This window comes from Tyto alba, unplaced genomic scaffold (assembly GCF_018691265.1).
Source record: "Tyto alba isolate M040663 unplaced genomic scaffold, T.alba_DEE_v4.0 Super-Scaffold_26, whole genome shotgun sequence".
NCBI lineage: Eukaryota > Metazoa > Chordata > Aves > Strigiformes > Tytonidae > Tyto > Tyto alba.
In genome coordinates this window covers 120,775-144,795 of record NW_024881300.1, presented here as the reverse complement: position 1 = coordinate 144,795, position 24,021 = coordinate 120,775, and the positions used below count along the sequence as shown (strand labels likewise).

The window sequence follows — 24,021 nt, the reverse complement described above, 5'->3', positions numbered from 1 at the left end:
CACATCTGAGACAGCTGGCCCCAAAGGAACAAAGAGATTTTCCATTCCATATGATGTCAGGCTCAGAAAAAAAAAAAAAAAAAAAAAAAAAAAAAAAAAACCAAAAAACCAAACTCAAACTCAATGAAAGAGGAAAAAGGGGAGATTTTCGTAGTCATGGCATTTGTATTCCCAAGCCCTGCTTTCCTAGCAATGACTAAACTGCTGCTGATGGGACGTAGTGCATGAACTCCCCATTTTGCTTTGCTTGCACACGCAGATATTGCTTCACCTATTAAACTCTCTTTGTCTTGACCCATGAGTTTTCCTGCTTTTGCACTTCCAATTCCCTCCCATGCCCTGCTGGGGTGGTGGGAGGCAAGGGGGAGTGAGCAAATTACTCTGTGGGTGCTTAGCTACTGGATGGGGTAAACCAAACTGAACACCTACCACAGTCTCATTGTTTCTGGTTTCTCCTTTGACCCACACACATCTTGATCAATGAGCTTCTCTGGTTTATTTTTTCCTCTTGTCCTGTTGAGTTGTCTGAGTGAGCAGCTGGGTAGCTGTCTGGCTGCTGGTCAAAGTTAACCCATCACAGGACCACATCAGGACTGCTGTGACCAGTACAGGGTTCCCCAGCACAAGAAAGATCCTGACAGACTAGAGTGAGTCCTGCAGAGGCCAGAAGGATGGTTGGGGCCTGGAGCATATTATGGACAAGGAGTGGCTGAGAGAGCTGGGGTTCTGAGAAATCCCTCAGAGCCAAACACTGCAGCAAGGACCCAGGCCAGTTGGTGGGATCTCACTCAATGAATATTTTCAGTATTTGTCAAGACAAGCCCATGAGCACCTGATCTAGCTGGAGCTGTCTGAGACAGGGCTTGGCTGAGAGACCAGCTGTGGCAAGAGCTATGGGACTTGGTGCGTAATGAGTGTCAGTAGGAAACTGGTTTCCTTTTTATTAATAATGGTGGTAAAGTTGGGTATCACTGGTGTTTCCTCTTCCAGGACTTTTCCAGCCCAGCCCAGCTCTCCCCACCTGCCCTGGCCCTAGGGCAGTGCCCACCACAGGGTGCTGTAGCACTCTGGGCACTCAACCATAGCTCCAGCTCCTCGGAAGGGCAAAGCAGCTCCTGGAGGTCAGACAGGGGGGTCAGATTTCCCACAAGCACCAGGGCTGATGCTGGCCAAAAGGGCAGGAGGAAGCAGAGGCCAGTCAGTCTCTAGCTCTGCTGCATTCATCTGGTAGGTTGTCTCTAACCTCGACTGCATTTACACCCTTCCCTTCCCCCACCAGCCCTGCTCCCCAGCACAGCACAAGAGTCCTGGGCCTGGGCCTCCTCAGGCAGCTCCTGCACTTCTCCAGTCTCCCCTTCCCATGCCCACTGGGTTCACACTGACCCCCAGGGCACTGCAGAGTCCTTGCTTGCATGTACCTTGATTTAGTGCTTTGCTTTTGGGGGACGTCAACTTCAAGGGTGTTTCACTCTGTGTGTGTCCATTCATTCCCACCCCAGGGCATGTGGTGACTCATCATCCTCTCCTGACCAAATTAATTTCCATAAAGACAGCTATATGCCATGAGTCCTGGCATAGGTAAATGTCGTGGTTTGAGCCTGGTCAGCAACCAACCACCGCCCTCCCTTCCCCCTCCCCACATGGGAATGGGGGAAGGAATTAGAGGGGTGAAGGGAGACTCGCAGGCTGAGATAGGAACAGTTTAATAATGGCAATAAAATGAGAACAATGATGATAAAAGGAAAAAAAGGAAATACATAAACAGGCACACATAAATTGCTCACCACCCGCTAACCAATATCCAGCCTGTTCCTGGCTAGCGACCCCAAGATACCAAGATACCACAATCGCAATCCCAGAAGCGAGAGAGCGAGCTCCTTCCCAACCACCCCTCCTCTACATAGTGACCATGACGTGCCATGATATGGAATATTTCATTGGCCAGTTTGGGTCTGGTGCTCGGGCCGTGCTCCCTCCCTGCTCCCTGTGCCCTTGCGCACGGGCAGAACATGAGGAGTCGGAGAGTCCTTGAAATCTCAGCAGCAGCTGAAAACATCAGTGTGCTATCAGTATTCTTCTCATACCAAACCCAAAGCTAAATCCAAAACACAGCACTCATCTAGTCCCTGAAAAGGAATATTAATTCTATTTCAGCCCAAGCCAGGACAGTATCCACCCCTTATTCCATATCATTTACGTTATGCTCAAGTTCCATATTACCCAGTACAGTCTAATTGATCGTTGTCCTTTCTCCTGGGTTTTAGGCATGTGCACACAGACATCATTCCCTCAGTCACTGGACCACCACTGCCGAATGTATCATAAGTTCATTTGGTTCATAACTTTGATTTCCATCTGTCATAATAGTCTTTTAAGGCAGGAAGGGTGATGCTTGGTCAGTAGGGCACAGGTGATTAGGTGACCTTGCAGAAGGAAGGCATGCAGTCCCTGTTACAGTTGGAGCTGGTGGCTGATGCATCTGATGCTGTCTGTATTCACAGTCTATGGAAGTTGCTGGGCATCAGTTGCTGAAGCCAACCCTGACTTTATTTGAGTTCATGTGTTCCTTCATGAATGTGATGACATTATATAATATGTGTCAATCATAGCGATGCACTGATAGGGTTGTTTGGTGATTGACCTAATACAGTTCAATTTATTGGCTATTTTCACCTAACATTAAGTCCCCTTGAGGCACACATCGGACTTCCCCATCCTTCTGCATTACAAACCAAGTGCACCCAGGTCCTTGTGCAAAGGTAATTCCCACATATGGGCTTACCTTTACCTGAAGTGGGAATAACCCAGACAGTCTTCCCCAGCATGTTGTTAAGGTGCACTACTGGGATTTTATCTCCATCTACAGTACGCAGAAGGTTGGACTGGGCAGGGCCAGCCTGGTTGGCAGATCCTCTTCTATTGACTAACCAGGTGGCCTTTGCTAAATGTGTGTCCCGGTGTTTAAAAGTTCCACCTCCCATTGCTCTCAGCATGGTCTTTAGTAGCCCATTGTACCGCTCAATTTTCCCAGAGGCTGGCGCATGATAGGGAATGTGATATACCCACTCAATGCCATGTTCTTTTTTCCCAGGTGTTAATGAGATTATTTCCAAAGTGAGTGCCATTATCTGACTCAATTCTTTCTGGGGTACCATGTCGCCACAGGACTTGTTTTTCAAGGCCCAGAATAGTGGCCTTTCCAAACAGAACCCCTGCACATCACCCACAGCAACCTTGTGGAAAACATAGGCATGATTTGTGTCAAGATAGAGTATGGTGTGATAAGTGTAATTGTTGTACTCTATGTGGATCTGAAATGATTTGTGATCACTATAACCTGTATAATAATTGTGGTGAATGTTGGAATCAAATGGAGACTGTGTAGGAATATAGAGTGTGCTTCTGGCTTGGAACAATGTAACCGCCTTTTAGAAACACTCCCTAGGGCAAATGTAAACTCTCCTTAGAAAACCTTCCCCTAGAGCTGATGCAATAGCTGCTTAGAAAAGGCCCACGGAAAGATGAGACCCCGGGACTTTCAAAAGACCCAATAGGAGGAAAGCACGCCAAGAGGTGGAAACCTTCAAACCTTCAAAAGATCCAATGAGAGGAGGAAACTACTCCAACAATTCAAATGACCCAATGGAAGAAGTGCAGGACGACTATCTGATGGAAAGGGATTGGTCGAGACGCTGGTGAAAGAGTATAAAAGACATTGCTTTTAGAACTGAGTGTGCATTGTGGCAGAGTTGAGGCTCTCCACGCACCCAGCGCGGCTTTGCCTATTGCTTCTCACCCTGAATTGATTGAACCCAAATAAAATTATATGCTTTTTATAAAGATTGGCTTCATTCATTTGTATCAGCGGGACTTCCTGTGTGCCAGGGTGGGGCTTCCTGTTTCAGCAGGCTTGGGGGGGTGGGACTTCCTGGTACTGAGTCTGTCTGGGTGGGACTTCCTGGGGCTATAGTGGGGCGGGATTCTCCATTCACAGGGCTTGGGGGAGGAACTTCCTGTTTGGCCTGGAAATAGGGGCGGGGCTTCCTGTTATGCCTGTGGAAGGGGGTGGGTCTTCCTGTTCCGCTTGGGAGCAGGGGCGGTACTCCCCATTCTGCCTGGAGATGGGGGCGGGGCTTCCTGTCATGCCTGGACAGGGAGGTGGGGCTTCCCATTCCCTGGCAGGGCGGGGTGTGGGGGTGTGGTGTGTGGCTCCGCCCCCTGAGGGGTGTGTCCTGGCACAGGCAGGAGGCGGGGGTGGAGCTGTCGGGAATGGCCATGGCCGAGATGTCCCTGCTCAGCGGCTTCAGGCCCCATCGGCTCGACCTCGACATGGTACGGGCGGGGGGGGTTGGGGTGTGGGGGGTTGGGGTGTTCGAGGGTGTTGGGAGTTGGGGGGTGTTGGGGGTGTTGAGGTGTGTTGGGGGGTTGGTGTTTGTTGGGGTTTCTTGGGGTGCGTTGGGGAGTGTTGGGGTGTTGGGGGTGTTGGGGGTTTTGGGGAGTGTTGGGAGTTTTGGGGTGTTGGGGGTGTTGGGGGTGTTAGGGGGTGTTGGGGTGTTGGGGTGTTGGAGTGTTCAGGGGTGTTGAGGGTGTTGGGGGTGTTAGGGGGTGTTGGGGGTGTTGGAGTGTTCAGGGGTGTTGAGGGTGTTGGGGTGTTGGGGGTGTTGGGGGATGTGGTGGTGTTGGAGTGTTGGGGGGTGTTGTGGGGGGGGTGTTGGGGTGTAGGGGTGTTGGGGGTTCTTGGGAGGTGTTGGGGTGTTGGGGGTGTTGGGGGTGTTGGGGGTGTTGGGGGGCTGAGGTTTGTTGGGGTTTCTTGGGGTTTCTTGGGGGGTGTTGGGGAGTGTTAGAGTGTTGGGGGTGTTGGGGGTTGGGGTTTCTTGGGGTTTGTTGGGGGGTGTTGGGTGTTATTGGGGTATTAGGGGGTGTCTGGGTTGTTGGGGGTACTGGGGGTGTTGAGGGGGTTTGGGGATTTTGGGGTGCTGGGGGGGTGTTGGGGTCTTGGGGTGTTGGGGGTGTTCAGGGGTGTTGAGGGTGTTGGGGTGTTGGGGTGCGGGGGGTGTCAGGTGTTGGAGTGTCGGGGTGTCAGGGTGCGAGGGCACAGGGGGTGTCAGGCATCGGGGTGCACTGTTGGAGTGTCACCATGTTCCCCCCCGGCTGCGGGACGTGGTCGATCGCTGGATCAGCCACTACGAGCTCAGCAGGACGCGGCTGGTCATCTACCTTGACGAGGTGGGGCACCCCCAGCCCCTGTCCCCTCTGTCCCCCTGTGTCCCCCCGTGTCCCCCCCCGTGTCCACCCCCCTGTGTCCCCCCACATCCCCTGTGTCCCCCCAGGTCCCCACGCGGCGCCAGTGCATCAGCTTCGGGGCCACCCAGGAGGTGGTCCTGGGGCAGATCCAGCCGGCCATGGCGGCTATCTACGACTACTATGAGCTGGGTGGGTGTGGCCAGAAAGGGGTGGGCGTGGCCATATTGAATTGGCGTGGCCAGAATGGGTGGGCGTGACCAGAAGGATGAGGTGTATTTGTGGGTGGGCTCTGGGTGGGGGGCAGAGCTCTGCTGTGGGTGGAGCACTAGTGGGTGGGTCCTGGGGCAGGGTGGGGACATGTCTCCCCACTGACTCCATCCCCTCCAGCTCAGCACTGCACTGTGTCCTACAGCGACCCCCACAGGAGCAGTGTGCCACCCACCCTCTGCTCCTCCCAGCTCTACCTCTGCGCCCAAGGTGGGACCACGGCAGGGGGGACCCCGAAATCTGGGGGGACACCCCGATATCTTGTTGGGGGGAGAATTGGGGGGGGTGCAGGGGTTTCAGCCTGCGATGCACCTCCCCGCCCCTCCAGGCGTGTGCCCCCGCCTCTGGCGGGCATTGCCGGCCCTGATGCTGGGCGATCACCTGGACTTTGCCTGCTACAGCCCCCACATCAACTATGGTGACCCTTGACCCCGACCTTGACCCCTGACCCCAGCGCCCCAGTAACCCCTTTGACCCCAGCGAAGCCTGACCCCTGACCCTCATGACTCCTCCAAACCTCAGGAGCCTCCTTGACCCTCCAACCTCTGTGACCCACTGTCCTGGTTCAGGCTGGACGAGAGTTCCTGTTCGTTTTAGTAGCGGGAGGAGCTGCAGCCCCCTGAGACCCCAGGGGCTCCCCAGGCCCCAGTGCCCTCACCTGTGTGCGGGGGTGGGGGGAGCACAGCTGGAGGGCTGGGCCGGGATTGGCCGATAGTCCATGTCACGTGACATTATGCTCACCATATAAAGGCAGGAGAGGGCTGGGAGAGGGGCCACTTCTGGGAGTGGGGCTGTGGGGCCTGTGTGTTTGGGATTGCTGGCTGGGAGCAGGCGGGTGTGGGTCGGCGGGTGGTGAGCAGCTGTATTGTACATTACCTGCTGATACTGCTGTCAGTGTATTATTCTGTTACTATTATTAAACTGTTTTTTATCTCAACCCACGAGTCTCCCTTTGCCCCTCCGATTCCCTCCCCATTCCCAAGTGGGGGGAGGGTGGGTGAGCGGCTGTGTGGCGTTTAGCTGCTGAGTAGGCTCAAACCACAACAGTCCTTTTTGGCGCCCAACGTGGGGCACGAAGGGTTGAGATAATAACAGATTTGATCTGTGGGTACTATCAAGTTTGTTATAATGCCGACTGCCCATCCTGTTATAATGTCATTTGCTTGGCTCCTAAAATCGTGGGATTTGTTGCTGCAGTTGTGTTATACATCACATTACTTAACATATGTAGTCCCCATGTCGTTGCTTATTACCCGTGGGAATTGGATTAAGATTTTTGCCTTGCTGTATTATGTAACTCTAATTTATGGCATGATAAAATCTTCGGTCCTGGGAGTTATGGGGCACCTACTGGAGTGGGTTAGTAACTATACCCTCCACCTTTTCTCCTCAGAAAGCCCACCCAAGGGGGAGATACCTTTTTCCATCTTCCCCTTCTCCAAGCTACTTGCAAGTATACTTGAGAATGCTGAGAACTCTGAATATCCATGGAATGCTCATATTAATGTTGTTGTCTTGTTTCTGGAAGCTGTAGTGTTCCTGACTGTGGTTCAGGTTCTGTTTCGGGTTAAGCAACTGTTTCTGAATACCAACCAGAGGTCTACCCCAGGGTTGCAGAGTTATGAGTGGTTGGGAGTGTGGGGTAGCATGGGCAAGTACCTAGGACAGTGGGGACCTCCAATGTTTTGGAATTTCACCCCTGAACAAGTGCGGGATCCTGAGAAATTAGTAAAATATTCAGAAAAGGTGTGCTGTCATCCTGACACCTCAAGAGAGACGTAGATCATTGCAACATGCTGGGGCCTGGCCCGTGGCTACCGAACCCTGCTTGCCACCATGCAGTACCCTCAAAAGGAAGACGTCTCTGCATCTGCGAGCAAAACAACCGGCACTGCAACCACTCTGACACCCCCACCAGGCACTGCAGCCACTCTAACTCAGGCGACCGACGCTGCAGCCAATCCGACCCCTACGATAAGTACTGCGGGTGAACTGGAGCATCATTCCACAACAGTATCAGTTGCTCCCATACAGAAGAAGAAATACACTAAAAAATCCCCTCGCATTATAAAAGATGATGATGAACCAGGGCCCTCACAAGAACAGGAGGAGGAGGCAGAGCCAGTGGTAATCACCCGATCTCTATCCCTGAGTGAACTACGAGACATGAGAAAGGATTTCAGCTGCCATCCAGGCGAACACCTCCTTACCTGGCTGCTCCGATGCTGGGATAGCGGGGCCAACAGTGTGGAATTAGAAGGTAGAGAAGCCAGGCAACTGGGATCCCTGTCCAGGGATGCAGGCATTGACAAGATTATTGGAAGAAAGACACAAACGCTCAGCCTTTGGAGATGACTACTGTCAGGTGTGAGGGACAGATATCCCTTCAAGAAGATCTTACATGTCATCTAAGTAAGTGGACTGCCATGGAGAGAGGTATCCAATACCTGAGGGAACTGGCTGTGCGGGAGATGGTTTATTATGATCCAGACGATGCGCGGCTACCCACAGACCCAGATGGAGTCCAATGCAGCCGGCCCATGTGGCAGAAGTTTATACGGAGTGCTCCATCTTCACATTCGAATGCACTAGCAGTATTTGACTGGAGAGACGAAGAGGGACCAGCTACGGATGACTTGGCTCGCCGACTCCGGCACTACGAAGAAAGTCTCTCTTCTTCCATCGTCGCGGCTGTGGAGGAACTGTCACAAGAAGTCCGACAACTCAAAGAGGACATGTCCTACTCTCCACCTCCACAGACTAAGGTCTCAGCTATCAGGAGCAAACGACTCCCTACTCAAGCGAGACGGTATACACCACGGGGGAACCTATGGTATTACCTGCGTGACCATGGAGAAGATATGAGGAAATGGGACGGGAAACCCACCTACGTTCTAAGAGAGCTGGTCCGAGAGTTGGAAGGAAGAATGGCTACAAATCAAGGTTCTTCCAGGATAAGTGCTGCTCCAGTCTCAGCTAATCAGTTACCCAAACAGCGTAGAAGAATTGACTTTGCTCCTGATCCTATGAGGAGAACTTCTGAGTCGTACTTACAAGAAGTGAGTAACCAGGATGAGACCAAGGTTCGCACAGACTGCACTAACCCCTTCATCAACAATGGATACTATGAGCAGCATTAGAGAGGCCCTGCCTCCAGCCAGGTGGAGGAGAGGGACAATCGTGTTTACTGGACTGTGTGGATTCGATGGCCTGGCACATCGGATCCCCAGGAGTATAAGGCTTTGGTAGACGCTGGTGCCCAGTGCACCCTGATGCCGTCGAATTTCCAAGGGACAGAGGCTATCTGTATCTCAGGAGTGACAGGAGGTTCTCAACAGCTGACTGTGTTGGAGGCTGAGGTGAGCCTAACTGGAAATGAGTGGCAAAAGCAACCTGCTGTAACTGGCCCGGAAGCTCCCTGTATTCTTGGAATAGATTATCTCCGGAGAGGGTATTTTAAGGACCCAAAAGGGTACCGGTGGGCTTTTGGTATAGCTGCCTTGGAGACAGAAGAAATTAAACAGCTGTCCACTCTGCCAGGGCTCTCAGAGGATCCTTCTGCTGTGGGACTGCTGAAGGTTGAAGAGCAACAGGTGCCGATCGCTACCACGACTGTGCACTGACGGCAATATTGCACCAACAGAGACTCTGTAGTTCCCATCCACCAACTGATTCGTCAACTCGAGAGCCAAGGGGTGATCAGCAAGACTCGCTCACCCTTCAACAGCCCCATATGGCCAGTGCAGAAGTCTAATGGAGAGTGGAGACTGACAGTGGACTATCGGGGCCTGAATGAAGTCACACCACCATTAAGTGCTGCTGTGCCAGACATGCTGCAGCTTCAGTATGAATTGGAGTCAAAGGCAGCCGAGTGGTACGCCACAACTGATATCGCCAATGCCTTTTTCTCCATCCCTCTGGCAGCAGAATGCAGGCCACAGTTTGCTTTCACCTGGAGGGGTGTCCAATACACCTGGAACAGACTGCCCCAGGGGTGGAAACACAGTCCCACTATTTGCCATGGACTGATCCACACTGCACTGGAACAGGGTGAAGCTCCAGAACATTTACAATACATTGATGACATCATTATATGGGGGAATACAGCAGAAGAGGTTTTTGAGATGGGAGAGAAAATAGTTAAAATTCTTTTGAGAGCTGGCTTCGCCATAAAACGAGGTAAAGTCAAGGGCCCTGCACAGGAGATTCAGTTTTTAGGAATCAAATGGCAAGATGGACGTCGTCAGATTCCAATGGATGTGATTAATAAAATAACAGCTATGTCTCCACCAACCAGCAGAAAGGAAGTACAAGCTTTCTTAGGTGTGATAGGCTTCTGGAGAATGCATATTCCAAATTACAGTCAGATTGTAAGCCCTCTTTATCAAGTGACCCGAAAGAAAAATTACTTTTTATGGGGCCCTGAACAAAAGCAAGCTTTTGAACAAATTAAACAAGAAATCGTCATGCTGTAGCCCTTGGGCCAGTTCGGGCAGGACATGATGTTAAAAATGTGCTCTACACTGCAGCCGGGGAGAATGGCCCTACCTGGAGTCTTTGGCAGAGGGCACCAGGCGAGACTCGGGGTCGACCCCTGGGATTCTGGAGTCGAGGATATAGAGGATCTGAAGCCCGTTATACTCCAACTGAAAAAGAGATACTGACAGCATATGAAGGGGTTCGAGCTGCTTCAGAAGTGATTGGTACAGAAGCACAGCTCCTCTTGGCACCCCGACTGCCGGTACTGGGCTGGATGTTCAAAGGGAGGGTCCCCTCGACACATCATGCAACTGATGCTACGTGGAGTAAGTGGGTCGCGCTCATCACACAACGGGCTCGAATAGGAAGCGCCAACTGCCCAGGAATACTAGAAGTAATTACAAATTGGCCAGAGACCAAAGACTTTGGAATGTCACCAGAGGAAGAAGTGACCCGAGCTGAAGAGGCACCGCCATATAATGAGCTACCGGATAATGAGAAGCAATATGCCTTATTTACCGATGGGTCCTGCCGCATTGTAGGGAAACATCGGAAGTGGAAGGATGCTGTATGGAGCCCCACACGATCAGGTCGCAGAAGCTGTTGAAGGAGAGGGTGAATCCAGTCAATTTGCAGAAGTGAAAGCCATCCAGCTGGCCTTAAGTATCGCCGAGCAAGAAAAATGGCCAGTCCTTTATCTCTACACTGATTCATGGATGGTGGCAAATGCCCTGTGGGGGTGGTTGCGACAGTGGAAACAGAGTGGCTGGCAGCATAGAGGCAAACCCATCTGGGCTGCTGATTTGTGGCAAGATATTGCTGCTCGAATAGAGAACTTGGTTGTGAAAGTACGCCACGTAGATGCTCATATACCCAAAAATCAAGCAACGGAAGAACATCAAAACAACCACCAGGTGGACCAGGCTGCAAAGATTAAGGTGGCCCAAGTAGATCTGGACTGGCAGCATAAGGGCGAAAAATTTATGGCTCGTTGGGCCCATGACTCCTCGGGCCATCAAGGAAGAGACGCAACATATAGATGGGCTCGTGACCGAGGGGTGGACCTAACTATGGACATTATATCACAGGTTATCCATGAATGTGAGACATGTGCTGCAATCAGGCAGGCCAAGCGGTTAAAACCTCTTTGGTATGGAGGGAGATGGTTAAAGTATAGATATGGGGAGGCCTGGCAGATTGATTACATCACGCTCCCACAAACTCGGCATGGTAAAGTGTTATGTGCTCACAATGGTAGAAGCAACTACCGGATGGCTGGAAACATATGCTGTGCCCCATGCCACTGCTCGGAACACTATTCTGGGCCTTGAAAAACAAGTCCTGTGGCGGCATGGCACCCCAGATAGAATTGAGTCAGATAATGGTACTCATTTTCGAAATAATCTTATAAACACCTGGGCAAAAGAACATGGCATTGAGTGGATATATCATATCCCCTGTCATGCCCCGGCCTCCGGGAAAATTGAGCGGTATAATGGGTTACTAAAGACCATGCTGAGAGCAATGGGAGGCGGAACTTTTAAGCATTGGGACACACATTTAACAAAGGCCACCTGGTTAGTCAATAGCAAGAGGATCTGCCAACCAGGCTGGCCCTGCCCAGTCAAACATTCTGCATATTGTAGATGGAGACAGAGTCCCGGTAGTGCACCCTAAAAACATGCTGGGGAAGACCGTCTGGGTTATACCTCCTTCAGGTAAAGGTAAGCCCATCCGTGGGATTACCTTTGCCCAAGGACCCGGGTGCACTTGGTGGGTAATGCAGAAGGACGGGGAAGTCTGATGTGTACCTCAAGGGGACTTAATGTTAGGTGAAAATAGCCAATAAGCTGTATTAGATTAGTAACCACACCACCCTACCAATGCTTTGTTATGGCAAACATGAACGTGGATGAAAATAGGACTGGTTCCAGCAACTGATGCCCAGCGACAGCCGCAGACTGTGAATACAGACAGCATCAGATGCATCAGCTCCAGCTGCAACAGAGACTGCATGCCATCCTCCTGTCAAGTCCAAGGACACCTCTGCCCTACGGACTGAGCATCGCTCCTCCTGCCTGAAGGGACTGTTATGACAGATGGAACCTGAAGCTATGGACCAAGTCAACTCATGATACATCCTGCAGTGATGGACCATGGACTGAGGGAATGACATCTGTATGCGTATGTCTTTGACCAAGGAAGAGGATTGTAAATAACAATAATGTATTAGAAATATGGAACATGAGCATAATGTAAAATGATATGGAATAAGGGGTGGATACTGTCCTGGTTGGGGCTGGACTAGAGTTCCTGTTCGTTTTAGCAGCGGGAGGAGCTGCAGCCCCCTGAGACCCCAGGGGCTCCCCAGGCCCCAGTGCCCTCACCTGTGTGCGGGGGCGGGGGGAGCACAGCTGGAGGGCTGGGCCGGGATTGGCCGATAGTCCATGTCACGTGACATTATGCTCACCATATAAAGGCAGGAGAGGGCTGGGAGAGGGGCCACTTCTGGGAGTGGGGCTGTGGGGCCTGTGTGTTTGGGATTGCTGGCTGGGAGCAGGCGGGTGTGGGTCGGCGGGTGGTGAGCAGCTGTATTGTACATTACCCGCTGATACTGCTGTCAGGGTATTATTCTGTTACTATTATTAAACTGTTTTTATCTCAACCCGTGAGTCTCCCTTTGCCCCTCCGATTCCCTCCCCATTCCCAAGTGGGGGGAGGGTGGGTGAGCGGCTGTGTGGCATTTAGCTGCTGAGTAGGTTCAAACCACAACACCCCTGTGACCCCTGTGACCATGACCCCTGTGACCTTGACCCCATGACTGCTGTGACCCTAACCCCTGTGACCCCCGTGACCCTGACCCCCATGACCTTGACCCCAGGATCCCCATGACTCTGACCCCTATGCCCTTGACCCCTGTGACCCCCATGACCCCTGACCCCCATGACCTTGTCCCCTGACCCCAGCACTGGTGGTTCAAGCACTGGCCCAGAGTGAGGTTGGGCCCTTCCTGGCCTTTGAGATCGAAATCCTGGAGGTTCTACTGGGAGGTGGGACTGGGGGGACTGGGAGGGACTGGGAGGTGCTCAGGGGGAAACTGGGGGTGGGGGTTGAGAGGACTGGGGGAAGAATGGGGGCATTGGGAGGGACTGGGTGGACTGAGAAAGGAGACTGGGGGGATTGTGAGGGAGTGGGAGTGGAAACTGGGTGGACTGGGATGGAAACTGGGGAGACTGGGAGGACTGGAGGGGCACACTGGGAGAGGGTGAGAGGACTGGGAGAGGAGCCTGGGGGCACTGGGAGGGGCTGAAGGGCCACTAGAGGGCGCTGTGGGACAATACTGGTCTATATTGGGATGTACAGAGAGGTGCTGGTGGAGCACTGGAGGGGCATAAGAGCACCATGGGGGTCCCTGGGCCATACTGGGAGGGGGGTTGGGCCATACTAGGGGGAACTGGGATATGCTGGACCATACTGGGGTGAAGCTAGAGGGGGCCCTGAGTTATACTGGGGAGCACTGGGATGTACTGGGCCATACTGGGGTGGCACAGTGGGGACCCTGAGTCACACTGGGAGAGCCTGAGACTGAACTGGGCCGGACTGGGAAAGCTGGGGGGTGTGTGTGTGGGGGTGTGAGCTGCGCTGGAGGCGTTACTGGTGTGTACTGGTTGTTACTGGTGCTGACTGGTCCCAACTGGGCGGCAGAGGTGGCCCCGGGGGGCGTGGCCAGGTGCTAGGGCGGGGCAGCTGCCCGCTGAGGGTCCGCCCCCCTCAGAGGATCCTGCTGATGGGGCGGGGATGGACACCAATGGATGGTGAGAAGGGACCCAAATGTCCCCAAAGGTCCCCGAAGGTCCCCATGTCCCCCCCATCCCCATGTCCCCAAGTGTCCCCCGTGTCCCCCCATGTCCTGAAAAGTCCTCAAGTATCCCCAAATGCCCCCCATGTCCCCAACTGTCCTCAATTGTCCCCAAATGTCCCCATGTGCCACATGACCCCAAGTGTCCCCAAATATCCCTCATGTCCCCCATGTTCCCCCATGTCCTCAGCTGTCCCCAAATAACCCCGTGTCCCCAAATGTCCCCCATGTCCCCCATGTCCCCATGTCCCCCCATTTCCCCAACTGTCCCCCATGTCCCCCCATGTCCCCATGTCCCCCCATTTCCCCAACTGTCCCCCATGTCCCCCTGTCCCCCCAAATATCCCCAAATATCCCCAAATGTCCCTCATGTCCACCCATGTCCCCAAATATCCCCAAATGTCCCCCATGTGTCTTCATGTGTCCCCATGTCCTCAACTGTCCCCAAGTCTCCCCAAATGTCCCCCCATGTCCCCCATATTCCCAAGTGTCCCCAAATGTCCCCAAATGTCCCCTGTGTCCCCATGTCCCCAAATGTCCCCCATGTGTCCCTCATGTCCCCCCCGTCATCAACTGTCCCCAAATGTCCCCCAATGTCCCTGTGTCCCCAAGTGTCCCCAACTGACCCCAACTGTCCCCCCGTGTCCCCCCGTCCCCGTGTCACCGTCCCCCCCAGCCCCCAGTTCCTGCTGGGTCCCCACCCCTGGGTGGAGGAGGTGCCGCCCCGCCCCCGCTGCGCCCCAGCCACGCCCTGCCGCCCCCTGCTGGACTTCCTGCACACCCTGCGCCCCCTCGGCTGCCCCGCCTGACCCCGCCACCGGGAGCCACTGGGAACATACCACGAGCCACTGGGACCACGCTGGGGGGGCCAACTGGGAGCCACTGGGAGCAACTGGGACCATGCTGGAAGAAACTGGGACCATACTGGGAGGAAGTGGGATTATGGGGAGGGGGGGTAACTGGGACCATGCTGGTGCAACTGGGAGTTACTGGGAGCAAGTAGTACCACACTGGAAGTGACTTGGACCATACTGGGGGGAAGTGAGATCATGCTGGGGGGCAACTGGGAGTGACTGGGAGTGTGCTGGGGGCGCACTAGGAGCAACTGGTATCAGACTGGGAGGAACTGGGAGCAGTGTGGACCAAACTGGAAGCAACTGGGAGTGACTGGAGGTGCCTGTGACCGTGCTGGGGGAGACTGGGATATACTGGGAGAAACTGGAACTATGCTGTGGGCAACTGAGTTCATACTGGGAGCCACTGGGAGCACACTGGGAGGAACTGGGACCATGCTGGGGGTAACTGGGATCATACTGGGAGCCCCTGGGATCATACCGGGAGCACACTGCGGGTGAACGGGAGTGACTGGGAGAAAGTGGGATCACCCTGAGGGTGACTGGGAGTGAGTGGGAACATGCTGGGGGCAACTGGGATATACTGGGAAGTACCCAGTGGGTGACTGGGATCATACTGGGAGTGACTGGGAGCATGTTGGGGGCAACTGGCAGCATGCTGGGGGCAACTGGAAGCAACTGGGAATGTGCTGGGGGGCATATTGGGATCACACTGAGAGAAACTGGGAATACACTGAGGGCAACTGGGATCATATTGGGAATATACAGGGGATATAATAGGAGTGACTGGGATCGTACTGGAGGTGACTGGGAGCAACTGGGAGTGATTAGGAACATGTTGGGTGAGACTGGGATCACACTGGGAGCAACTGGGACTATACTGTGGGCAACTGAGGTCATACTGGGAGCAACTGGAATCATACTGGTAGGGATGGAAGCAACTGGGACCACGCTGAGAGCAAATGGGATCATACTGGGAGCAGCTGGGCTCATGCTGGGAGCAACTGGGGGTGACTGGGATCATACTGGGAGTGACTGGGACTATGCTGTGAGCATCTGGGGTCATGGTGGGGGCAACTGGGAACGACTGGGAGTGATTTGGAACATGCTGAGGGCAACTGGGATATACTGGGAGCAACTGGAACTACATTACAGGCAATTGGGATCATACTGAGAGCAATGAGAATCGTACTGGTAAGTAATGGGAGTGACTGAGGTCATGTTGGAGGCAACTGGGATATAGTGGGAACAACTGGGACCGTGCTGGGGGCAACTGGGAGTGACTAGGCTCACTCTGGGGGCAACTGGGATCATAGTGGGTTGACAGGAAGCATGCTGGGGGCAACTGGGAGTGATTAGGAGCATGCTGGGGGCAACTGGGATCACACGGGGAGCAGCTGGGCTCATGCTAGGGTCAACTGGAAGTGACTGGAACCATACCGGGAGTGACTGGGATCATATTGGGAGTGACTGGGAGTGACTAGGAGCACACTGGGGGCAACTGGAACTGGTGTGGGCAACTGAGATCATACTGGGAGCAACTGGAGTAATATTTAGAGGGACTGGGAATGACTGGGAGCATGCTAGGAGTAACTGGGAGTGTTTGAGGGCATGCTGAGGGCAACTGGGATATACTGGGAGCAACTGGAACTACGCTATGGGCAACTGGGATCATACTGGGAGTGACTTGAATCATACTGAGAGTGACTTGAATCATACTGGGAGTGACTGGAACCATGTTGGGTGTGACTGGGAGCAACTGTGGTGATGGTAGGGGCAAATGGGAGTGACTGGGAGTGACTGGGAGCATGTTGGAGGCAGCTGGGACCATACTGGGAGTGACTGGGATCATGCTGGAAGTGGGATCATACTGGGAGGGATTGGGAGTATGCTGGGGGAAACTGGGATCATACTGTGAATATACAAGGGTCAACCTAGGAGTGACTGGGATCATACTGGGGGTGACTGGGAGAAACTGGGAATGATTAGGAGCATGTTGGGTGTAACTGAGATCATACTGGTTGTGACTGGGACTATGCTGTGGGCAACTGGGGTCATACTTGAAACAACTGAAGTCATACTGTGAGGGACTGGGAGCACGCTGGGGGCAGCTGGGATCATATTGGGAGCAACGGGAATCATATTGGGGACAACTGGGAGGGACTGGAAATGGCTGGGAGCATGCTGGGGGTGACTGGTATGTACTGGGAGCAACTGGAACTACTCTGGGAGCAACTGGGATCATACTGGGAGCAACTGGAATCATACTGGAAGTAGCTGGGACCATTCTGGGAGCAACTGGGAGTGATTGGGGGGCATGCTGGGGCAACTGGGATATACTAGGAGCAACTGGAACTGCGCTATGGGCAACTGAGATCATGCTGGGGCAACTGAAATCATACTGGGAGTGAGTGGAAGTGCTTAGGAGCATGTTAGGTGTAACTGGAATCATATTGGGAGCAACTGGGACTATGCTGGGGGCAACTGTGGTCACACTGGGAGCAGCTGGGCTCATGCTGGGAGCAACTGGAATTACATGGAACCAGACTGGGGGGAACTGGGATCACACTGAGGGAACTGGGAGCGACTAGGAGCACACTGGGGGCAACTGGGATACAGTGGGAGGAGCTGGGAGCACACTGCTGGCTGCCAGGATCGTACTGGGAGTGACTGGGAGCAACTGGGGTCACACTGGGGGCAAGTAGGAGTGACTGGAAGCACGCTAGGGGTGACTGAGAGCAACTGGGGTCACACCGGGAGCAACTGGGAGTGAGCAGGACCATGCTGGGAGCAACTGGGAGTGACTGGGGAAGAGTGAGTCCATTCAGGAGGTGACTGGGATCGTACTGGGAGCAAGTGGGACCACAGCGGGGGCAAACAGATGCGGCTGGGGAATCACACTGGTAATGACTGGGAGCATGTTGGGTGTAACTGGGGTCATACTGGGAACAAGTGCCTCCCCCCTTCCCCCGGGAAACGCTGAGCCAGCGCTCACCGTGGTGGGGGCGCGGATATGCAAATTTATGCTAATGTCCCCTCTGTCTCTTCCCGCTCCGCGGCCGCCGAGTCACCATCGAGACGCGGCCTCCGACAGCGCAGAACGGCCGAGCGGCCGCCTATTGGTCGGGCCGTGGGAGCGGCGGGCGGAAGTGGCGTCAGGGGCCGGGAAGTTTGAATCCATCCGAGCGGCAGCGACAGGTTTAGGGGGAGGCTCGGGGGGGGGGCTCGGCCGTGACGTCACGGCGCGGGGATGTCATAGAGGGGGCAGGAAGGGGGAGCGGTGGGGAGTGACGTAGGCTGGGGGGGGGGGGCTTAGGGGCGGTTGGGAGGGGGGCACCGCGGGCCGGACCCCTCATTCTCCCCACCCCTCCCCCCCAAGGTGGGTGGAGCCTCGCCATGCCCCGCTCCAAGCCCGCCGCGCCCCGGCGCCGCCGCGTCCCCGAGACCCCGCCTCCGGCCCCGCCTCCGGCCCCGACCCCGGCCCGCCGGCCCCGTCGTGAGTGGAAGGGGAGGGGTTGGGACCCCCCCTATGGAACCCCCCTGTAGATCGCCCTGATCCTTCCCTGACCCCCTCCCCGGCCCTATAGAACCCCCCCAACCCCTATAGAACCCCCCTGACCCTATAGACCCTTCCCTGACATCCCCCCCAGCCCTATAGAGCCCCCCCGACCCTATAGACCCTTTCCTGACCACCCCCCCCGGCCCTATAGAACCGCCCCCCCACCCGGCCAATAAACCCTTCCCTGACCGCCCACCCACCCCAGCCCTATAGAACCTTCCCTGATCACACCCCCCCGCCCTATAGACTCCCTCTGGACCCTATAGATCCTTCCCTAACCCCCCCCACCCTCCGGGCCCTATAGACCCCCCCCTGGACCTTATACATCCCTCTCTAAATCCCCCCTGGACACTACAGACCCTTCCCTGACCCCCCTCCACGGCCTTATAGACCCCTCTTGGACCCAATGGATCACTCCCTACCACCAGACCCTATAGATCTCCACACACCCTATAGATCCCTCCCCCTATAGATCCCCCCAACCCTATAAATTCCCCGATCCCCAGCCCTATAGATCCCTCCTACACCCTATGGGTCCCTCCCTACCACCCTGCATCCTATAGACTCCCCCAAACCCTATAGGTCCCTCCCAGACCCTATAGGTCCCTCCCTTTCCACCCTGGACCCTGTAGGTTCCCCCCCAGACCTTATAGTTCTCTCTCTTTCCCCAAACCCAGCCCCTATAGATTCCCCCGGGCCCCGTTGATCCCACCACCCCCTCCAGACCCTATAGATCTCTCCCAGCCCCTATAGAACTCCCGGGGAGAGGGACCCTATGGATCCCTGCCTCCCCCCAACCCTGGACTGGATGGATCCCTCTGTTATTCCCTGCCCTGGGCCATATAGATCTCTTTGGATCCTATAGTTCCCCCTGTCATCCTCCCTGGCCCTATGGATCCCTCCCAGACCCTATAGGTTCCCCCGTCCTCCCCCCCCAGCCCCTACAGATCCCTCTGTATCCCCCATGCAGCCCCTATAGATCCCTCCCAGCCGCGTCCCCTCACGCTGAGACCTAGAGATCCCCCGGCCCTGTGCCCTGAGTCCCCCCTGCCCCCCCCCTCCGTGTCCCCTTGGTGTCACCCCCTGTCATAGCCCTCCCCCAGTGCCAGCCCCACTGACGCTGTCCCTGTCCCCCCCCCATACCCCATTGGTGTCCCCCCCAACACTGTCCCTGTCACACCTGTCCCCCTCCATGTCCCACTGTTGTGACCCCCCCAACACTGTCCCTGTCCCCCCCCGTCCCACCCGCCCTGTCACCCCCCAATGCTGTCCCTGTTCCCCCGTGTCCCCCCTGTCCCCCCCGACGCTGTCCCTGTCTCCCCCTGTCCCCCCCGTCCCCCCTCCATCCCCCCCCGCCCCCCCCGAAGCTGTCCCTGTCCCCCCATGTCCTCCCCCCTCCCCCCCGACACTGTCCCTGTCCACCCATGTCCCCCCATTTCCCCTCCCCATCCCCCCTGACCCTGTCCCTGTCCCCTCCCCCCATTTCCCCATTCCCCTCCCCATCCCCCCTGACCCTGTCCCTGTCCCCCATGTCCCGAGGGTTTCGCCCCAGCCAGCGGGTGCTGCAGGAGATCCGCAGGTACCAGAGCAGCACCCACCTGCTCCTGCGCCCCGGGCCCTTCGCCCGCCTGGTGAGCCCCAACACCCACCCCGGGGGGACACCAAAACCTCCCTGGGGGTCCCCAAAACTCATCTGCCCGCCTGAGCACCCCAGAACCACCCTGGGGGAACCCCAAAATCAATTCCCAGCGGAACCCAAAACCCACCCCAGGGGGGACCCCAAAACCAACCACCTTCCTGGGTGCCCCAAAACAACCCCGGGGGCACCCCAAAAGCACCACTAGGGACCCCCAAAACCCACCCACCTGCCTGGGCACCCCAAAACCACCCTGGGGAACCCTAAAACCCACCCTGGGGGCACCCCAAAACCCGCTCCCCCCTCAGGCGACACCCAACCCGCACCCACTTCCCTGGGCACCCCAAAACCCATCCCTGCGGAGACACCCCCAAACCCCCGTGGGGGACACCCCAAACCAACCCCCCCACACCCCCTTGGCACCCCTAAACCCCCCCCAGATCCCCTCCAGGACCCCCAACCCCCCCCCCAGCACCCCCAAACCTCCCAAAACCCCCCCCGGAATCCCCCAGGCACCCCCAAACACCCCCCGGGTCCCCCACCTCCCCCAGCCCCCCAATGTCCTTGGCCCCTGCGATGACGTGGGTCCCCTCCCTCTGGCCTTGTCCCCTCCCCCTCTCCTCGGTGACGCAGTGGCCTTGTCCGCCTCCCAATGTCCTTGGGGTGTCCCCGTCCCCCCACCACCACAGTCCCTGGGGGGTACGGGCTGTCCCCTGTGCCCCTCCCCCCAGAGGGGCACTGTCCCCATGCCCAGGGGGTCCGCAAAATGTCCCCAAGGTGCCCCCCACATCCCTGCTGTCCCTCGCCCTGGGGTGGGGGGCCCCAACATGTCCCCAACGTGTCCCCAAAATGTCCCCAAGGTGCCCCCCACATCTCTGGTGTCCCTTGCCCTGGCGTGGGGGGGTCCCCAAAATGTCCCCAAGGTGCCCCCCACATCCCTGCTGTCCCTCGCCCTGGGGTGGGGGGCCCCAACGTGTCCCCAGCGTGTCCCCAAAATGTCCCCAAGGTGCCCCCCACATCTCTGGTGTCCCTTGCCCTGGCGTGGGGGGGTCCCCAAAATGTCCCTAAAGGTGTCCCCCACATCCCTGCTGTCCCTCGCCCTGGGGTGGGGTGTCCCCAGGTGTCCCTAAGGTGACACCCCAGGGTGTCCCCATGCTCGGGCTGTCCCCAGGGTACTCCCTCCCTCCCCCCCTCCCCCCACCATGGGGTTGTCCCCCCACCTGGGGTATCCCCACGGTGTCACTTGGGGTGTCCCCGTGTCCCCAGGTGCGGGAGATCTGCCTCATGTTTACCCGGGGGGTGGATTATCGGTGGCAGCGGATGGCGCTGGTGGCCCTGCAGGAGGTGGGTGCTGGGGGGGCCCGTGGGTGCTGGGGGGGGGTCCTGTGGGTGCTGGGGGAGGCTCATGGGTGCTGGGGGTTCATTTGGGGGGGGTCCTATGGGTGCTGGGAGGGATCTGGGAGGGTCCTATGGGTGCTGGGGGAGGTATTGGGTGCTGGGAGGGGTCTGGGAGGGTTCTATGGGTGCTGAGGGAGGGGAGGCCTCGGATGCTGGGGGTTGATCTGAGGGGGCTTATGGGTGCTGGGAGGGTCCTATGGGTGCTGGGGGGAGCCCATGGGTGCTGGGGGGGCGGGTCTGGGGGGTTCTATGGGAGATAGGAAGGGTGTGGGGGAATTCTGTGGGTGCTGGGGGGGAACATCTGGGGGTGCTTACTGGGGGTGCTTATGGGTGCTGGGGGGGCCCATGGGTGCTGGGGGTTCATTTGGGGGGGTCCTATGTGTGCAGGGGGGGTCCTATGGGTGCTGGAGGGGGCCTGGGGGGTCCTATGGGTGCTTGGGGGGGGGAGTCTGGTGGGGGCGTCCCATATGGGTGCTGGAGGGATCATTTGAGGGGGTGTGGGGGTGTCTGCAGGGTGCTGGGGGGGCCCATGGGTGCTGGGATGGGTTTGAGGGGGTTCTGTGGGTGATAGGAGGAGATTGGGGAGGTTCTATGGGTGCCGAGGGGAGGCGCATCTGTGGGTTCATCTGGGGGGCTTATGGGTGCTGGGAGGGGCATCCTATGGGTGATGAGGGTGTCCTATGGGTGCTGGGAGGGGCATCCTATGGGTGATGAGGGTGTCCTGTGGGTGCTGGGGGGGGGTCCCATAGGTGCTCAGATGGGTTTGAGGGTGTCCTATGGGTGTTTGGGGGGGTGTCTGGTGGGGGGGGATCCCTTATGGGAGCTGGGAGGAACATCTGTGTGTCTCCAGGGTGCTGGGGGGGCCATGGGTGCTGGGATGGGTTTGGGGGGGGGTTCTATGGGTGCTGGGGGGGGTGGGTATTAGAGGGGGGTTCCTCTGGGTGCTGAGGGGGGTTCCGTGGGTGGTGAGAGGGGTCTGGCTTTGGAGGGAGGTATCCCTGCCCCCCAGGGGTGTCCCCAAAGGGAGGGGGGGGGTGTTGGATTTTGGGGGGGGGGGGGGGGGGCCCTGAGTTGTTTGTTGTTTTTTTTGGGGGGGTGGGCGCAGGCAGCAGAGGCGTTCATGGTGCGGCTGCTGGAGGACGCCTCGCTCTGCTCACTGCATGCCCGGCGCGTCACCCTCTACCCCAAGGACCTGCAGCTGGCCCGGCGCCTGCGCGGCTTCGAGGGGGGCCTGGCCTGAGGGGCGCCCCCCAAAAAAAAGATAAACCTCTTGGGGGGGTCACCTCCCCCACCCAGTCACCGAAACCCCCCCTTGAACAACACCCCCCCCCCCCAATCCCTTCCCCTGGGGCACATGCCCGCTACAGAAACACCCTGCAGAGTGTGTGTGTGTGTGTGTGTGTGTGTGTGTGTGTGTGTCCCTCTTTATTAGGGATTCCCCCACCCCAAACATTGAGGACCCTATTGGGGACCCCCCCCCCGGGATTCCACCCCAAAACCCCCAGCCATGGGGACCCTGCACCCCAATATCACCCCCAGAGACCCTCACGGGTCCCCACCCTTTTAGGGACACACACCCCCCTCCAACTCTTGGGGATCCCCCACCTTAATGGGAACCCCCTCCTAACCCTTGAGGACCCTATTGGGGATCCCCCCCCGGGATCCCACCCCAAAACCCCCAGCCATGGGGACCCTGCACCCCAATATCGCTCTCAGGGTCCCACCCCAAAACCACCTATGATGGGGACCCTGCACCCCAATATCGACCCCAGAGACCCCCACGGGTCCCCACCCTTTTAGGGACTCCCCCAGCCTTGAGGACCCCCCAGCATAATGGGGACCCCCCCCAAATGTTGAGGACCTTATTAGGTCCCCTTCTTTTGGGGACCCCCCCACCTTAATGGGGACCCCTGCAAGGTCCTGCCCCCCAATTACCCCCAGCCATGGTGATTTCCCCCTCCCCCCAATGAGGGGCCCCCCAAGGTCCCCCCATTTATTGGGGACCCCCCCAGCCACTGCAGCCCCCCAATAAACGTGTGTTCCCAGCACCCCCAGCTGCCGCCTATGGGGGGGACGTGGCTTCATTGGGGCGGGGCTTGGGGTGCCCCCCCAATATAGGGGCTCCTCCGGGGTGCACACACCCACCCCCCCTCCCAGCGATGGCGGCCGCGCTGGTGCTGGCGGGGCTGGGGGCGGGGCGAGGCGCGGGAGGCGGGGCCGAGGGGCAGGGCCGGCGCATGGGGCTGCTGCACCTCGCGCTCCAGCGCGGGCCCGTCCTGCGCATGCGCATGGGGGGCGCGGTGAGGTTGGGGGGGGGGGGGGACACGACGACACCACCCCAAAACGGCCCCCCACCCCCCTGCCAGACCCTGACACCTCCCCCGAACCCCCAAAACCTCCCGTTGGGAGACCCCAAAATCCGCCCCCAGACCCTTCAAGAAACACTCCATCCATCCGCTTCCCTCCATCCATCCACCCACTGAGCCAGCCAACCAGTCAAACCTCTGCCCATCCATCCGCAGCTCCATTCGTTCAACCAAAGAGTCCCTTGATCAAACCCTCCTGCCACCAATCTGTCCTTCCAATCCTCCAAACGCTCCCACGCAAACATCTGGCCAGCCCCCACTCAGCACACAAGAGGAACCCATTTCACAACCGTCCCAAGCACCAGCACAGGCCCGGTCCCAGCTCCTGCCGTGACCCAAACCCAGAGCCCAAAGGGGAC

General features: G+C 57.0%; 2 protein-coding genes across 3 annotated transcripts; both read left to right on the top strand.

The window, feature by feature from the left end:
• The first annotated feature begins 4,250 nt into the window (after positions 1–4,250).
• Positions 4,251–14,053, top strand: LOC116960677 (complement C4-like). The gene is made up of 7 exons (XM_042797316.1): positions 4,251–4,332; positions 5,152–5,226; positions 5,331–5,433; positions 5,632–5,721; positions 5,840–5,929; positions 12,957–13,040; positions 14,040–14,053. The coding sequence occupies exons 1-7, from the start codon at positions 4,270–4,272 to the stop codon at positions 14,051–14,053; spliced, it is 519 nt and encodes a 172-aa protein (XP_042653250.1). The 5' UTR covers positions 4,251–4,269.
• Positions 14,054–19,768: 5,715 nt separating this feature from the next.
• On the top strand, positions 19,769–23,344 carry LOC122153881 (histone H3-like centromeric protein A). 2 transcript variants are annotated; one of them, XR_006165727.1, is made up of 4 exons: positions 19,769–19,893; positions 21,165–21,242; positions 22,402–23,013; positions 23,116–23,344. XR_006165727.1 is itself a non-coding variant. In XM_042797411.1 (3 exons), exons 1-3 carry the CDS (start codon positions 19,792–19,794, stop codon positions 22,534–22,536), a joined length of 315 nt encoding a protein of 104 aa, XP_042653345.1. In that variant the 5' UTR covers positions 19,769–19,791; the 3' UTR covers positions 22,537–23,344. The 2 variants fall into 2 exon arrangements, 1 of the variants encoding a protein (XP_042653345.1); XM_042797411.1 differs by having other exon boundaries at positions 22,402–23,344.
• The last annotated feature ends 677 nt before the right edge of the window (positions 23,345–24,021 follow it).

Excerpts from the sequence above, each read along its gene's own strand:
- LOC116960677 (XM_042797316.1), top strand. The coding sequence starts at position 4,270 with ATGGCCATGGCCGAGATGTCCCTGCTCAGCGGCTTCAGGCCCCATCGG. Across the intron at positions 4,333-5,151 it reads ATCGGCTCGACCTCGACATG|CTGCGGGACGTGGTCGATCG; the intron begins GTACGGGCGGGG and ends GTTCCCCCCCGG. Across the intron at positions 5,930-12,956 it reads CAGCCCCCACATCAACTATG|CACTGGTGGTTCAAGCACTG; the intron begins GTGACCCTTGAC and ends CCCTGACCCCAG.
- LOC122153881 (XM_042797411.1), top strand. The coding sequence starts at position 19,792 with ATGTCCCGAGGGTTTCGCCCCAGCCAGCGGGTGCTGCAGGAGATCCGC. Across the intron at positions 19,894-21,164 it reads CCGGGCCCTTCGCCCGCCTG|GTGCGGGAGATCTGCCTCAT; the intron begins GTGAGCCCCAAC and ends CCGTGTCCCCAG. Across the intron at positions 21,243-22,401 it reads CGCTGGTGGCCCTGCAGGAG|GCAGCAGAGGCGTTCATGGT; the intron begins GTGGGTGCTGGG and ends GGGTGGGCGCAG.